Below are 15,432 nucleotides of genomic sequence, written 5' to 3'. Positions count from 1 at the left end.
CAGACAGTGTGAAAGCCAACTTGGGCATGATGTGAAAAACTGATGATGTGGCAATAGCAATATGTAAAGTCATGGCAATCCTTCAGCCATATCCCCACATGAACTTATTATGTTTTGAGATAAGACAGTAGGTATCAATATGAAAAGCTTAGAATAGCCTTTCCTAATGTGAAAGACAACTTGTGCATGATGTCAAAAACTAATGCTGAAGCACTGGCAATATGTAAGATCATGTCAATCCTTCAACCTCATCCCCATAACCTAGACAGGGCCAAGGACACCATAACCTACATGTCAACTACAAACTTTTGTAGTCTAAAAAAGCGGACACTACACACTTTTTCAAATGAAAAAGCAGACACTACAAACTTTTCCAATAAAAAAGCGGACACTACAAACTTTTCTGATGACAAAAGCAGACACTACAAACTTTTGTAGTCTAAAAAAGTGCCTTTTCTAAAGGCTCTCATGCTCTCTTTTGCATATGATTCCTCAAACTAGACATGGAATAGAGTCCCTGCAATGTATCTGTATATTCCCCAGCCATTTCCCCATCAAATATGTGCCATGTATGGGATGGATGGGCTAGGTTGACTTTGGATAACCTTTTAGCCCTAACCCTAACTTTGTAGTCTAAGTCCAACTTTTGTAGTCTTTTGTAGTGTATCAGTAAAATTTGTAGTCTATGTCTGACTTTTGTAGTCTTATGTAGTGTATCAGTAAACTTTGTAGTTGAGTCCGACTTTTTTGTAGTCTATCAGTAAACTTGGTAGTCTATATCTGATTCCTTTTTTGGTCATTTTCCCCACGATACAATAGTTGTAGCCCTTTCTTTTAGCTTTCTAAATATACTGAAATCATATTGTTTGGTTTTGTTTTCATGGAGAAAAATGCAAAAAACAAAAAAAAAAAACACGACACTTTTGGGATTCCTTTACCTCATATCTCCACAACGGGAGCACTTCAGAACATAATTCGAACAGATTCAGGAAGCTACAGTGTAGGGCTACAACTTTTGTTTTTTGACCATTTTTGGTAATTGGTCATGTGACCATCATCCCAACATCCCATTACATGGACCCTGATAGGTAAAATCATTCTCCAGTTGGTTTTCTTCACTTTTTGGTCAAACCAGGTGATATTTCCCTTTTGGGATGGAACCTGAAGTGGACCCTGAAGGCAGTGCCTGATGTTCTGTACACCATTTATATATATATTCAATATTTCCGCTATTTTTGGATATATTACCATATTTGGAACTGGACCCTGGACCCTGACAATGTTACAACATGATGATCAGCAATGAGCCCTAATTTTTCCTGATTTTATTGCCATTTTACATTTGGAAATGCACCCTGGACCCTGAAAGGTCAGCTGCCACTAAAAATGAAATATTCATTGAAAGCGCCAGGTACACATATGAAAAGTGCAATGAAATCTCCTAGGAATAAGAATGAAATATCCATTGAAAGCGCCAGGCATCCAAATGAGAAGCACAATGAGATATCCTGGGTTTAGCAATGAAATATCCAATGAAAGCACCAGGTATATCTATGAAAAGTGCAATGAAATATCCTAGGAACAAGAATGAAATATCCATTGAAAGCGCCAGGCATTCAGATGAAAAGCACAATGAAATATCCTGGGGCTAACAATGAAATATCCAATGAAAGCGCCAGATATATATATGAAAACTCCAATGAAATGTCCTGGAGCTAAGAATGAAATATATATTGAAAGCACCAGGCTTTCATATGAAAAGCAAAATGAGATATCCAGAGATAATGAATGAAATATTGCAGGAAATCACAATACAATATTAATGAGATCACTTAGGCCATTTAATGAAAAAACCAAATGAAATACACAGGGAACTTAATGAATGAAAATACTAGACAAAATAATGAGTTGTCTCATTGAACCTCTAGGCATTATACACAATGAAATATCTAATGAAAGTGCCCAGTATCCATATGAAAATTGCAATGAAATATCCTGGGGTTGAGAATGAAATATATATTGAAAGAGCCAGGTGTCCATATGAAAATTGCAATGAAATATCCTGGGGTTGAGAATGAAATATATATTGAAAGCACCAGGTATCCATATGAAAATCGCAATGAAATATCCTAGAACAATGAGATATGTGATCTCATTGAACCTCTAGGCATTATACACATCGCCCTCCAGGCATATGTCTGGTTTTTATCATAAAAGTGTATACCACCCATCAAGGGTCAGTCAAAAAAGGTCAAGGGGTCAATGTCATGCAGAAGTCACGTTGACCATGATGACATAATGTAATTCAGGACAACGTAGTACCTAGTACAAGCGTCAAGACAAGTGTAGCAATAATGACATTGGACACGGAAGGGGTACCGAATATGCTAGCTCAAAGTGGGAGGGCATGAGTGCTGAAGCGCTGAAGCGCTGAAATCTGTAAGCTGTCATGCCCTCAAAGTCGCATCTGTGGAACCACTCTGACATAAATTTCCAGAACAAACACACACATGCTAAAAAATATCGTGTCGGCATGTACATCTGAGCTAAGCAAGCAGCAGATCATGAAGCTTGCAGAAGGGAAGAGTGCCGGCCTGAGTCAATCCATGATGGCGCACTTGCAAGATAGCTCATGCCGACCTTTTTTAGTATATCCCGAAGCTTCAACTGCGAAATTGGAAAAAGGGTTGGTAAGTATTCTATTGACTTGACCCCCCTTTTTTGACTGACCCTTTGACTGACCCAGTCAGACCCAGGTCAATGACAACACTGGTTCCTTGTGTTTGCTCATCGCGGAATGTGCGATAAGGCCCGTAAGTAACACGTAACGTCCTGTGATTATTGTGACAAAGAGCTTGCGAGCGTGACTGGCTTGCGAGTCTAACCATTGCCGCACTGCTGCAAATGACCGCGACATTGACATGCATAAAAGCCCGTTCTCCAGCTCACTATTTCTCAGGACTTCAAGCATGCCACCATTACCCACCAAGAAACCCTCGTCGCAATCTCTTATATCCTCAACACTTGCAGCCATAGCCAACCACTTTAAACCCCACAAAGCAGAGGCTCTCCAACGTAAACGGCTGAACGCCGTCTGTCTCATAGCTGCTCTTATGCTGTCTTACTTGCTTCTGGTGCCATCTCTGCCGATGGCCATTCGACGTGTGTTACGCTTGAGCCACACATCTGAGAGGTGGTCATCGGAGTGGGTGTATCAGTGAGGTCTTATCAGTGCCCCCCTAATTCCTGCAGGATTCCGGTCATTCCTGTGGATTCCTGTGGATTCCGGAGGAGTGAAATTTAGCAGGGAGGCCTGCTATTTTCATCATTCCGGTGCTTTACCATTCCGGCGGAATTTCTGCATTCCGGAATTGTGACCGGAATGGACCCCAGATTGGCAAAAACGGAATGGAACCGGAATCTGGTTGTTTGGCACAAGCCCATTGCCAAACAAACAATTGTTTGGCAACGGCTTTCACGCTCATCCAAACACAACCCTCTCTCCTCCCACCACCACCGTTGTCGCTCCACGTAACCGCCCCCCTCACGTTGTGAGTGCCCGCCATGGGCTAAGCGACGTGAGGGGGCTCACATCGACCACCACGCTGCTCACCTGACATCCAACAACGTTGCCAACACCACAACGCTGTGCCACGTCACCACGGCACACGAACCAGGTAAGCACCCACAACACCCTCTCCTCCCTCGTCTCTCAACACAAAAACCAGGTGCCATGTCGCAGTCAGCGACGTGGCACCCAAACGACGGCAACAGGTCTCGAGGCCCCCACGGATACAATTTCTACACAATGGCCAACCCAAGACAACAAGAACACCCCACGACGGCACCACCCCACCCTCAAACCACCCCAGCACTCCCAAAACAACATCCACGGCACCACCTCGCCCATGAAAACACCCCACCCAGTGACCACAATGGCCGCCCAGTGCCCACAACTGCACAACGGCACACCCCATCCACGAAAACTCCCCACCGCCCACAAAATCACCCCAGCGTATACGAAAACAACACGCTGCCCATGAAACGAAGCCCAGCACCCACATACACCACCAACGGACGCGAAACAACACCCCGCGGACACGAAACAGCGCCCAGTGCCCACCTACACCGCCAGTGCCCACGAAACGATGCCCAGCGCCCATGACAACGGGACGATGTCCCTCCCCCTTGCTCCCTTCCCCCTTCCTCTACCATCCCATCCCTGTCCCTCCCCATTTCCATCTACCCCCATCCCCCACATCCACGACCTCCGTGAGTGCGCCCACGTCAACCAAACACCCACAACTCCCATGATCGCCAACATCCCTCCCCCCTTCGCTTTTTTACACCACAACTGGACCAAACGACAACGCCCATGCACGCCCACATCAACCGACCACCTGTGAGCACCAACATCCCTCTCCTCTTCGCTTTTTTACACCACAACTGGACGAAACAACAACGCCCACGTGCACCCACATCCATGACCCCCTGTGAGCGCCAACATCCCTCCCCCCTTCGCTTTTTTACACCACAACTAGACTAAACGACAACGCCCATGCGCACCCACATCCACGAACCCTGTGAGCATGCGCCATGAGCGCGAATGTCCCTCCCCTCTTCGCTTTTTTACACAACTGGACCAAACGACGATGCCCCCCCTTCTCTTTTTAACATTACAACTAGCTGGCTTGAGTATAGTATGTAATGTAGAGTTTCGTAGCACTTGGTGTAGATTTTTCATAGCATTCTAAATTTAGTTCAAATTTCCCAAAATGGAAGTTTCAAACCCTGAACCCTAAAGGTCTGGTGGCCATTCTTTCCTCTCACGTCTTTCTTTCTTTCCCCCCACATCTTTCTTCCCCTCATCCTTTGTTCTTGCTGTCCCACTTCACTTTTTACCTTCTAACCTTGCTCTCTTCCATCATGAGTGCAAGAGAGCTTCGTTCCTTACAAGCTGGGGTGAATTCTCCTCCCAAGCGAGGCCAGAAACGTGGCCAGTCTAACACTGAGGCAAAAAAATCCAACGCGCCAAAGCCAACACCAAGAGTGATGGTGAGGAGAGTATTGAGGGAGAACCAGAGGTTGGGAAGGGCAAGGGAAAGACTGGTGGCAAGAAGGGGAAAAAAGCAAGGTGTGTAGCCTTTCTGATACCAGTACTTGCATATTAATCATTCTATTCAGGATGACAGGTGCCCAGCGAGCAGCCAGGGACAAGGTTGAGGATGATAAGGGTGTCCCAGCCAGTCTGACACCGTGAGCTTCTTTCTTTTATTTTTATGTGATTAATATTTATTATATTAAATTGATAGTGTTGAACAAGCTCTTGAAGCTTCTGGCACATCTGTTGCACCTCCAAAGCATACTGGTCACTCATCTACTTCTTCTTTCCTCCCCCCTGCCCCCACTGTTTCCAGTAGTCGTTCTCGTATCAATCATGAGCCTGCGGTTACTGCTGCACATGAAGAAACAGGTGATGAGGAGAGTGATGAGGAAGATGGTGATGAGGGCAGTGATGGTGATGAAAGAGGTGAGGAGCAGGAGGTCATCCGATTTGGCCCACCAAGAGGCCGTCATCAGGCCAAGTCTGGTTCCAACCACCATGAGCCCTTGGCTGAAGGTAATATAATATATTATTGTTGTTGTTTCATTCATTTAATACCCTTTATAGACATTGTTAAAGCTCCTGGCAATGATCGCTTGGTTAAAGGTTTTATTTTGATTAATTTTGTTTATTTCATCTATTTATTATACTTTCTAGATATTGATATTTCTAATCTTGCACCTCCTGAGAAGGAAGTGCCTGCCAATGGGTCCTCACGTTCTACAGGAGGCATTTTGCGTGGGCGTGCCCTTGGGAATTCTTTCAACATAGGTGACCCTGTTGGTGATGTGCTTCAAGATGTAGCCCCCCTTTCCCATGGTCGCATTAATGTCACAATTGTGCAACAACCTCCTTCAGATATCATCATTCAGAATCCTACCTCACTTCTAAATGTCAAGTCCCCCTGTTACGAAACATTGGGCCCACTCCTGAAAAAGGTTGCCAAGTCCTACTCTCCTGTTCATAGTATTTGGAAGTCCGGTCTCATGACTGGAAAAAGACTGTAACCTGACCGGACCAAGACCGCAAAAGACCGGACCTGCGGTTACGGTCTTTTATTTTTGAAATGTAAAGACCGCAAAAAAACCGGTTAACGTGAACCGGTCTTGACCGGTTTGGACCGGTCTTTTGTAGCCCCTTAAATACCCTTTAAAACGCACCCAAGAACGTACGATTTGGTAAAAAAACGAGAGAGATATGAATTAAAATGTAAATTACTTTTGGGAATAATAGATGTACCAGACTTATTTTATAGAAGCACCAATTCCTAACGGAATTTAACGTTCTTGGGCTCGTTTTGAAGCTATTAGAGATGTTAATAAATTTACCGATTCATAATTTTAAAATATTGGCCTAAAGACCGGTCATAAACCGGTTAAAACTGATGCAGACCGAAACCAGTCTATAGACCGCAAAAAACCGCGGTCTGCGGTCTTTTTGCGGTCTGGTCTGGTCTTTTGACTTCTGGGGAAAAGGCAGACCGGTTACGGTTACGGTTAACGCCCCTGGGCATCAAAAAACCGGACCGAACCGGACTCTCAAACACTACCTGTTCGCAGTAAGTATTCAATTATTTATAAATCTACAAAGCTTAATAAACTTTTGTCTCAGATCAGAATTATCGTGTTTATGTTTTGGATCAGAAGCAGTGGTCCATCATGGGGCGTTATAACATTGTAGTTGAGGATGACGAGGATGTTGTTTGGGAGGAAGATGAGATGGGTAAGGTGACTCATATTCTCTTGGTAGGTTTTATTGGTTGTGCTCTCTTTGAGTTTGGTTTCAATTATGTCTAGGAAAACGATTGTGACCCAATGGTTGCCTCAGCAATTCCTCCATCATTCCATCAGTGTTCTGTTTCTTTGGGTTCTCATTCAGGATCTGTCCCTCGTTCTTTGTCAGTTCCTTCTGAGTCTCGTGGACAGTCTCTTGCTTCGTCTGTTAGTACATCTGAGGTGACAGGTCCTTCAAGGCTTTCAAAAGAAAGCAAAGCTCTTCTCTTAGACTATCTTGGGATTGACACAGAACTTCCCTCTCTGGAACCATCTGGGTTACGCTCTGCTTACCAGAAGTTCAAGGCCATCACAAATGCTACCCCTAAGGTGATGGCCTTGGGCAAGGATGCTGAGTGGAAGGCACAGTTTAATGATGCAGCTATCTGGGTTCCCAGCATCACCACCTTCATTGATATTTTCATCGCCAAGTCACAGTTCTACCAAACTTGGAAGCCATTGTTTTTACGATCACAGGAGTATCCAGATATGCGAGATTGGCTTGATGACTTGGAAGATTGCCTCTGTACTGAGGATTTGTGGGGGATTAAGACCAGTCGATCTCTGACCTTTCCTGACTTGAAGAAGTGGCTTGAGGATAAAGATTGGGAGGGAGAGCTGAAGAGACGTGATCCCAAGGGGAAGAGGAAAGCCTCAGACAGTCCAAAGAAGAAGAATCGTGATAAAGATCGACCACGGGTGCAGAGAAAGCACAAGAAGTTGAAAGAGGCAAGGGGTTCAGATGAGGAAGAAGCTTCTGAGTAAGTAGTGTTATGATTTTCTTTCTTTTCTTTTTGATGTGTTTGGAGTGTAAATGAAAGAAGAAATACTGATTTGTACAATAGTTCTAGTTTCCTTTTCAGATTTACTTTTCTGCTCTTGTCATCAGCTATATCACTTGTATCCCAGCACTGGATTTTAGTCTGGCTCTTGATCTGGTCAAATCTAGTTTCATTGGCATCTGCTACCTCTTCAGGGCAACGTCCTTTTCCAAATATTCCATGCAGCATATTTAGTGATGCAATCCAGACAATCTTTGGCTCTAATATTTCTTTGGCAACTGTTCTCACAATCTCATTCACACTATTTGAGAATCCTGATTTATTAAATCTTCATTTTCGTCAACAACAACGGATTTGTGGTGATGAAAACAAAGTGCAGATTTCAGAATGGATAATTGCATTGAGCAATGCACTGGTAAACAAACTTGGAAAGAAGAGGGTTGAAACTTTATTCTCTGAAAATGAACTTGCACAAGAGCCAGATGAAAAGGCAAAAGTTGATCTTCTTGCTGGAAAGCTTGACAAGCTGGCTGGCTGCTTGAAACTATCAACATTTGATGAGAAGGGGGGTTATAAAGGAAAATTACTCCCTCTATCACACAGCAAGATAGAACCAGCTTATGTCATTTGCCCCCCTTCATTTGCATGTGAAACTCAGAGTTGTAGTCCAAGATCATTGCGTCAATCTACCAAAAGTAGTGACATACCATTGGTTACTTTGATCAAAGAGCAGAGAGTATACCAAGATGTCCCTGTGCTTACAGGAAAGTGTCCAAACTGTAAAACATTATACACAGCCGATCATGAAAGATTTGAAGATACATCAATTATTCAAAATACTTTGAAACGAGTCTATCTTAACTCAGCCAAATATTTAAAAATTGGCCAATCAATCTGGACTGATCGTGGATTTGCAATGGCAGCTATAAATGCTATGTATAACTTTCATGCTTCAGCATCTGCTTTCTCAGAGTACTGGAATAATACATATGGAACAAAAGAAATTTCAATTTCACGAGCTCATGTCTGGCAAGCATTTGTTCAACAATCTGTTTGCACAATTGCTGAAGAATCTGGAATTGATGCTGAATTTGATGATGGATTGAATATCAAAGAAGTTACTACTCAGGCATTTTCACTCTTGGGGGAAGATGGAGTCATCAGAGCTTCAGAAGGACATGCATGTGATGAATGTACTCAAAAACGCAAAGATACAAGTGATGTGGTTTTCAATAATCCAGCAGCAGTTGTTGGTGTTGATGCCACAGATGATGATATTCCTGCTTTGGCAGCAGCTCCTGAAGAAATGGAAGTTGATGCACCTCAGGTCACTTCAGATAATGAGATGGATACTGATGATATCCCAAACATAAAAATGGTTGTTCTTGATGGTATAGTTATGGGTCCTCAGGTAAATGACTTTTACATTTTGTTCATGGAGTTTGTTTGTTCACAATGATTTTTTCTAGCACTGTGCATATGAGATTTGCACTAATGACCTCTCTAACTCTCATGGTGGATCTCTATGTGATATACATCACATAATGCTTGCTACTCAATGCTTGGTCCGTGACTGTAATAACCAAAGAGTAGAATGAACACTTGCATGTGAACAGCACCAACCACAGTGGCATAAACATACAAAGAACAGCAAACACCACAACCAGGCTGGAGTTTGCCGGATGTTACAACACCCTGGGGAGAATAATCCTTGGGAGCCCCATCACAGAGGACCAAATCCCCAACAACATGATGAACCAAATGAAGAACCACAGCCACCTCCAAATTACTTTCGTGCGGCTAGATTCTACTGTGTTGAAACTATTTGCGCACCTTGTGGTGTTGTTATTGCATGGGCCAAGTTTCCAAATTCAGAATCACCAACCAATATTTTGAACTTTCTAGCAAAGGTTTATCCAACAGAAGAATCAAGGCCTGATTATATCTGTATTGATAAAGGTTGTCAAGTGCTTGCAACAACAGTAGCAAATGGAAGTTGGGAGATTTGGAAAAGGACTACTAGATTTATTGTGGATGCCTATCACTATATCAATCATCGAGTGGCAGACTTCCTATGTCGGAAATACTGTAATCCTTCACCTGGAGATGGATCTGCTCCAAATCTTGTAGTTATGGCCTATGATAAGAATGGACGACCATATTTGAAGCAAGCTTTCAATACACAGGTAATCAATGATTTATTTTCATTAAATATCAGCTCAATACTATAAATCTTTTAGGTTTGCGAACAACTCAATGCATGGCTTGGTGGTTATCAATCAATTCTCAAATGTATGACACCAGGAAATTTTAACTGGTTTTTACACACCATGTTATTCTATCACACAAAGTATGTCATCCACAAACAGGAGATGAAGAAATCAGATGGAGATGAAGAGGAAAACTTGGGTTTAGATGAAGATGTTCAAGATGATGAGGATAACTAATAACAGTGTGCAATCTTAGTGTGTGCAGAAGTGTATATTAGTGTACTACAGTAAAGAGAAGTGTGCAGAAGTGTATACTAGTGTAAATGTATGTAGAAAAGAGAAAAATTGTATCTGTTGTATCTATTTATGGTGGATTGTGATCCCATTCCTGCGGATTCCGCTGGAGTCCAGTCCCATTCCACCGGAATCCGCAGGAATGACTGGAGTCTGACAGGAATAGGTAGGGCACAATAAAGTACTGGGTGGAACTGTATGCGGGGTGGTAGGGTGGCAGGATTGGTTTTTCCGATACACCACCAACGAGCCTGCCAGCATACACCTGATATGTAGTCAAGTCCAGTGGGTGCTGTACACTCAATTCTAGTGTACAGCTCCACTGTCAGCTTGTAAAAATGGATATCATCATTGTCTTTTTTAGCCTGACATACATATACAGAATACGCTATAATTGGTGAAATCACTGGCATATTTATGTGCTGACAGCCTTCTGATTGTCACAGAGTAGTGTTGAGTACTCAGGAGTGCTGGGACAGTAAGTAGCGCCAGGCACTCAGGAGTGCTGGGACACTGAGGTCTGTCCCCCGATGGCATTCTTGATTAGGATTTAGCAGGGAGTGCCATGAGTGATTATGACCTTGAAGGCCAATTCTTCCTTGCCAAATAATTGGCCTTTGAGGTTTCACATGACATCAAAGTGTCATGCCCAGAATGTCGGACCGCCTGCTGACCTGGCCCCGAGCCTCAGTGCTACAAGCCTGGAGGCTCCCTCAGAAAATGCCACTGATGCCCTCACATGCGGCCACAGCTGAATGTGACATAGTGATGGGTCCGTTGCGTTAATGTATCATGTTGCGTCTCCATTTCCAAGCCTCTTGTAATTATCACACTGCTCGCAAACATTCAGTTCCACATATATGAAGAGTCATTGAATGCATTAGACACACATAACACATCATGCATCATGCTTAAGTTGGGTGCTGGACTAGTTACTTGCTAGTTTTCTGCTTATTGGTTGATGCTTAGCTTGACTTTGTAAGTTCTTCTTTATACCTTTCACTATCCATTTGTATTAGAACAATGTAAAGTTATTCCTCATGAAATCTGTTACCATCGCCACAAAATGTGTATTGTAAAGCGTATCCAGCGCTAAGTTCTAATACTCTATTTGGTAACTGTTTGGTGGTGTTGATTCCGTCACTCTGTGTCATTTAGAGAAAAAATTGAGGTATCTTTCACAATAGTCATTTGAAATTTGAAAGTATCCCTGTTTTCGAAGTTCATGGCAATTTTTTCGAGTAGGTAGTTGGTATGTCGGAAAATCCGAGAAAAACCTAGATGTGCCAATATGGTGCTTATATGTGTGCATCAGGTCATCAGTATTTCGGGATGTATTTCAGCCACAGAACGTGCATATGGGTGTGATAGACCCCCTCTCTTGGATCAGTAATTACCGCTGTGGTCAAACATTTTAGTACTGATTGGGTGTATTAGTGGTTATACTAGTTACTTCTCCTGGTAAAACATTTGAGCACGGAGAAGACATGTCCGTAATTATGGTACTTACCTACCCTGTTCAAACATTTGAATGCTGAGAGAACAAGCCAGTGATTATGGTAATTATATCTCCTGACCAAACATTTGAACACGGCAAGTGTATAGCAGAGCTTACCCTCGGTGTCAGGTTGATGAACCACAATCTGGACCGGAATGTATCCCCGGATTTCGAGCATAATATTTAGGTCTCACACCAAAGAGAACGTGAAATCAATGCATTTCGAGCTGGCTGTGCACTACATAATGGCAGGTACTAGACTGGTGTTGCCTCACTGCCAGCATTCCCATTTCCGTCCTGGTCTTCCATCTGGTCTTCTTCCTCTTCTGAATCAGCAGCTAAGAGTTCCATTGCCCTTTTCAAGCCACAGCTCTCGTCATTCTTGACCCCCATTACAAGACTTGATTCAGAGTTCTGGAATATCTTCTCGTCCCACTGCTTGATGATGTTGAGAATGCTCTTCTTCCTTTGTTGAAGGCCAGTCTCGAGAATCGTTAGGTATTCCTCGAAGTCGTTGAAATAACGTATACCAGTGTTCGAGCCCACCTCCTGAAGAGCGTCGTCACTCGAAAGAGCCCAGCGAGCCTAAGGAAGGATGTTATGGATGATATAAAATATGTAAAAGTGACGTACTAGCATACCACACGTAGCAATAGCACCGGGTGTGATGTTGCATATGTTATGAATATGAGCCATCGTCTCGGTTTGGGGATGAAGTGATTGGCCGTTCATGAAAAGTTTTCCAGCGATGGGCCCACGAATGAGGGTGATTTAGATCTGAATCAAGAATGAGTTCCCCTAAACATAAGTATGAGAAATGAACTTGAGACTCACCCCCATAAGCTTAGGATTGAGAAAGACAGAAGAAAGCAAGTACCCACCATGCCAATCCTTATGAAGGATCGGAACATCGACACTTGAATACTGTCCAGTCTCGCTCACCCATCCGATGTCCTCATGAAACTTGGCCTTCCTGATGTCTGCTTGGAGGAGATCAATCTCGGAGGCACCGAGGATCAACGCGCAGCAGTGGCGAATTCGGGTGGCAGTATTGTATCTTTGTGGTTTGAGGCCGTTCATAAACTAGACACAAGTGAGTATAAAGTTACAAAATACGAACAGAACTGACCTGTCGTCTGAGCCACCTCTGACGCAAGGCATCCTGCTCAATCTTCTCCTGGAGAAGGTCGAGAATCTCGTGGATTTGACCCTGCACCTTCTTCTTGTCATTCTCAAATCTCTCGGCCGCATTGTAGTGCTCGTCGATGTCAGTATCGAAGAGATCCTCTCCTGATCGAATCCATGGAGCGCAGATAAGGAAGAATTTGTGTCCAGCTTGGTAGACAAAATGTTCGTCAGTGACGGTGCGATTGGTAGCATCTATTTCATCATCCGGATCCACAGGCGGAGACTCATGGCGAGTTCGGCGATGTTTGGGCTGATGGCTGGAGTTGTCGTCCTCGTCGTTGGTGATATCCGCAAACTTGCGACTGAGACGATCCAATTTGGCTTGGGCAGCGTTCTTGTCAACTTCGTACTGCTGGGCAATCTCCGAGACATGATCACATGATGTCAGTTCAACGTCGCGCAATGCAACTATCAGAGTCACCTTGAACAAGTTGGCTCGGGAAGTGTCCGTGCTGAGCACCAGCACGTTCTTGGAATTCGAGGGGGCTGGGGAGTTGGAATGATCATGTGACTGCGCCCACGGTGTCATTGTGAGTGAGTAGAATCGATTGGGTTGTTGTTTTGCTCAAAGGTCCCCATTATATATTCCAGCATCTCAAAATTTGTGGGGCTGCTCCACCTTGACAGTTTGTACCTGTGAACTTCTAATAAAATGACGCAAAGTGACACATTATGCCAACCAAATAATCAGTGGGGCCGCGGCGTCGGCTTCCTGTTCTAAGTCGACTTGTACGAACTTTCCTACTAATGCCACGTCGTTCAACACATTCTACAAAGTCCGGGAAGCTCCAAGTTGAGAGGCTTGAGCGGAAATGCCGCTATTGCAAGACCTATCGAAGTGCGCAAGGTTTCGATAAGCATGAAGCTTGGTGTAAGAAAACTTCGATGATCAGGAAAGAACTTCCGGAGCGCACACATTCAAATCCCAATGAAATTCAAGTCGATGCGACACCATTGACCTTGCCAGCAATACCCTTAAGTTCTCGTGTGGATTTTGGTGCCAACAATGAATTTGTTGAAGGGTCTAGCTTAGTGCCCATGGACGTTGATTATCCGTCACCAGAGTTGAATACTCAAGAGCCTACTAATGGTATGCTCACTCCTTCTTTCCTTCTTTAATGCCTTTTCAAAATTATTACTTGGAATTTGGCAGGCCGTGAGACCATGTACGGACCCCATCTACCACAGGAATACATTAAAATTATTCCGCATCCTCATTCATGGGATCCGACCACAAAGATAATTGCCCTGAATCACGCGAACCCAGTTTCTCATTCAGAATGTCCAACTTACATGCCCCAGCCCGAGCCTCATCCTTGGGCTCCATTCAAAAACCTTGGTGATTTTGAATACACAGAGACGGCTATAATGGGTTTGTTACCCAAGTGGATCATCAACAAGCAACTAGCCGGCCTCAATTCCAATTGGGCGGAAGGAAGCCATCTTACTATTAAGAACTTTACAGAAATGGACAATGTCCTTTCCAAGGCTTGTAAATACTTTGTTCAGGTGAGCAGAAACCACGCGGCCATTGCTTATCGCTTCTGATGACTTTTGATAGTTCAAGCATGACATTGTGACTGCATTATACCAGGGTAAAGAATATATATTTGCCTTTGAATATTGAGATCCATGGGAATGGATCTTATCGATTATCCAAGACGAGTCCTTAGCACCAATGGCCATGTGGAATGCGGTCCAGAAGTATCACTGTGCTGGCGACTTTGAAGAACAAATTTATGACGAACCAAACACAGCTGGTATGTGGTGGAATGTCGATGTGGGTCCACATATATCTGCTGACCAATATACTGTCTTTATTTTTTTTCCTTCAAGTCTGAGCTTCCAGATTGGGATATATTTCCTCATTCATTTCTTCCGCTCCATTTCTGGCTTGACAAGGGCCTGGTTACGCGGCGTGTAAAGAAATATCCCATGCTATTACGGCCTGCATGGCTTCCATGCCAAATACGGAATGCGTCTGGGAATGGACACTAGTGGTATACACTCTTATGATAAAAACCAGACACATGCCTGGAAGGCGATGTGTATAATGCCTAGAGGTTCAATGAGACAACTCATTATTTTGTCTAGTATTTTCATTCATTAAGTTCCCTGTGTATTTCATTTGGTTTTTTCATTAAATGGCCTAAGTGATCTCATTAATATTGTATTGTGATTTCCTGCAATATTTCATTCATTATCTCTGGATATCTCATTTTGCTTTTCATATGAAAGCCTGGTGCTTTCAATATATATTTCATTCTTAGCTCCAGGACATTTCATTGGAGTTTTCATATATATATCTGGCGCTTTCATTGGATATTTCATTGTTAGCCCCAGGATATTTCATTGTGCTTTTCATCTGAATGCCTGGCGCTTTCAATGGATATTTCATTCTTGTTCCTAGGATATTTCATTGCACTTTTCATAGATATACCTGGTGCTTTCATTGGATATTTCATTGCTAAACCCAGGATATCTCATTGTGCTTCTCATTTGGATGCCTGGCGCTTTCAATGGATATTTCATTCTTATTCCTAGGAGATTTCATTGCACTTTTCATATGTGTACCGGCGCTTCA

At 43.4% G+C, this 15,432-nt stretch overlaps 5 protein-coding genes across 5 annotated transcripts; 4 read left to right on the top strand and 1 right to left on the bottom strand.

Annotated features, from left to right (window-relative positions):
- Positions 1-2,510: 2,510 nt before the first annotated feature.
- On the top strand, positions 2,511-2,764 carry LACBIDRAFT_310974 (uncharacterized protein; the record flags this gene model as incomplete). Its single annotated transcript, XM_001887927.1, has 2 exons — positions 2,511-2,690; positions 2,747-2,764. 2 exons carry the CDS (start codon positions 2,511-2,513, stop codon positions 2,762-2,764), a joined length of 198 nt encoding a protein of 65 aa, XP_001887962.1.
- Positions 2,765-2,969: 205 nt separating this feature from the next.
- On the top strand, positions 2,970-6,111 carry LACBIDRAFT_333282 (uncharacterized protein; the record flags this gene model as incomplete). The annotated part of the gene is made up of 10 exons (XM_001887926.1): positions 2,970-3,162; positions 3,394-3,551; positions 3,575-3,677; positions 3,775-4,015; positions 4,157-4,272; positions 5,038-5,134; positions 5,185-5,256; positions 5,313-5,620; positions 5,672-5,710; positions 5,762-6,111. The coding sequence occupies 10 exons, from the start codon at positions 2,970-2,972 to the stop codon at positions 6,109-6,111; spliced, it is 1,677 nt and encodes a 558-aa protein (XP_001887961.1).
- Positions 6,112-6,762: 651 nt separating this feature from the next.
- LACBIDRAFT_333281 (uncharacterized protein) lies at positions 6,763-10,772 on the top strand (the record flags this gene model as incomplete). The annotated part of the gene is made up of 11 exons (XM_001887925.1): positions 6,763-6,849; positions 6,983-7,044; positions 7,077-7,637; positions 7,884-9,069; positions 9,128-9,223; positions 9,275-9,844; positions 9,899-10,008; positions 10,112-10,123; positions 10,157-10,193; positions 10,592-10,640; positions 10,720-10,772. The coding sequence occupies 11 exons, from the start codon at positions 6,763-6,765 to the stop codon at positions 10,770-10,772; spliced, it is 2,823 nt and encodes a 940-aa protein (XP_001887960.1).
- A 776-nt stretch (positions 10,773-11,548) lies between these two features.
- Positions 11,549-13,377, bottom strand: LACBIDRAFT_333280 (uncharacterized protein; the record flags this gene model as incomplete). The annotated part of the gene is made up of 7 exons (XM_001887887.1): positions 11,549-11,582; positions 11,673-11,677; positions 11,778-11,805; positions 11,855-11,891; positions 11,936-12,245; positions 12,495-12,743; positions 12,790-13,377. 7 exons carry the CDS (start codon positions 13,375-13,377, stop codon positions 11,549-11,551), a joined length of 1,251 nt encoding a protein of 416 aa, XP_001887922.1.
- A 218-nt stretch (positions 13,378-13,595) lies between these two features.
- On the top strand, positions 13,596-14,689 carry LACBIDRAFT_333279 (uncharacterized protein; the record flags this gene model as incomplete). Its single annotated transcript, XM_001887924.1, has 5 exons — positions 13,596-13,938; positions 14,002-14,357; positions 14,410-14,443; positions 14,477-14,608; positions 14,685-14,689. The coding sequence occupies 5 exons, from the start codon at positions 13,596-13,598 to the stop codon at positions 14,687-14,689; spliced, it is 870 nt and encodes a 289-aa protein (XP_001887959.1).
- Between the last annotated feature and the right edge of the window lie 743 nt (positions 14,690-15,432).

This window comes from Laccaria bicolor, genomic scaffold (genome assembly GCF_000143565.1).
Source record: "Laccaria bicolor S238N-H82 LACBIscaffold_49 genomic scaffold, whole genome shotgun sequence".
NCBI lineage: Eukaryota > Fungi > Basidiomycota > Agaricomycetes > Agaricales > Hydnangiaceae > Laccaria > Laccaria bicolor.
The sequence above is the reverse complement of the archived record's forward strand: the minus strand, read 5'-3'. Positions and strand labels throughout refer to the sequence as shown.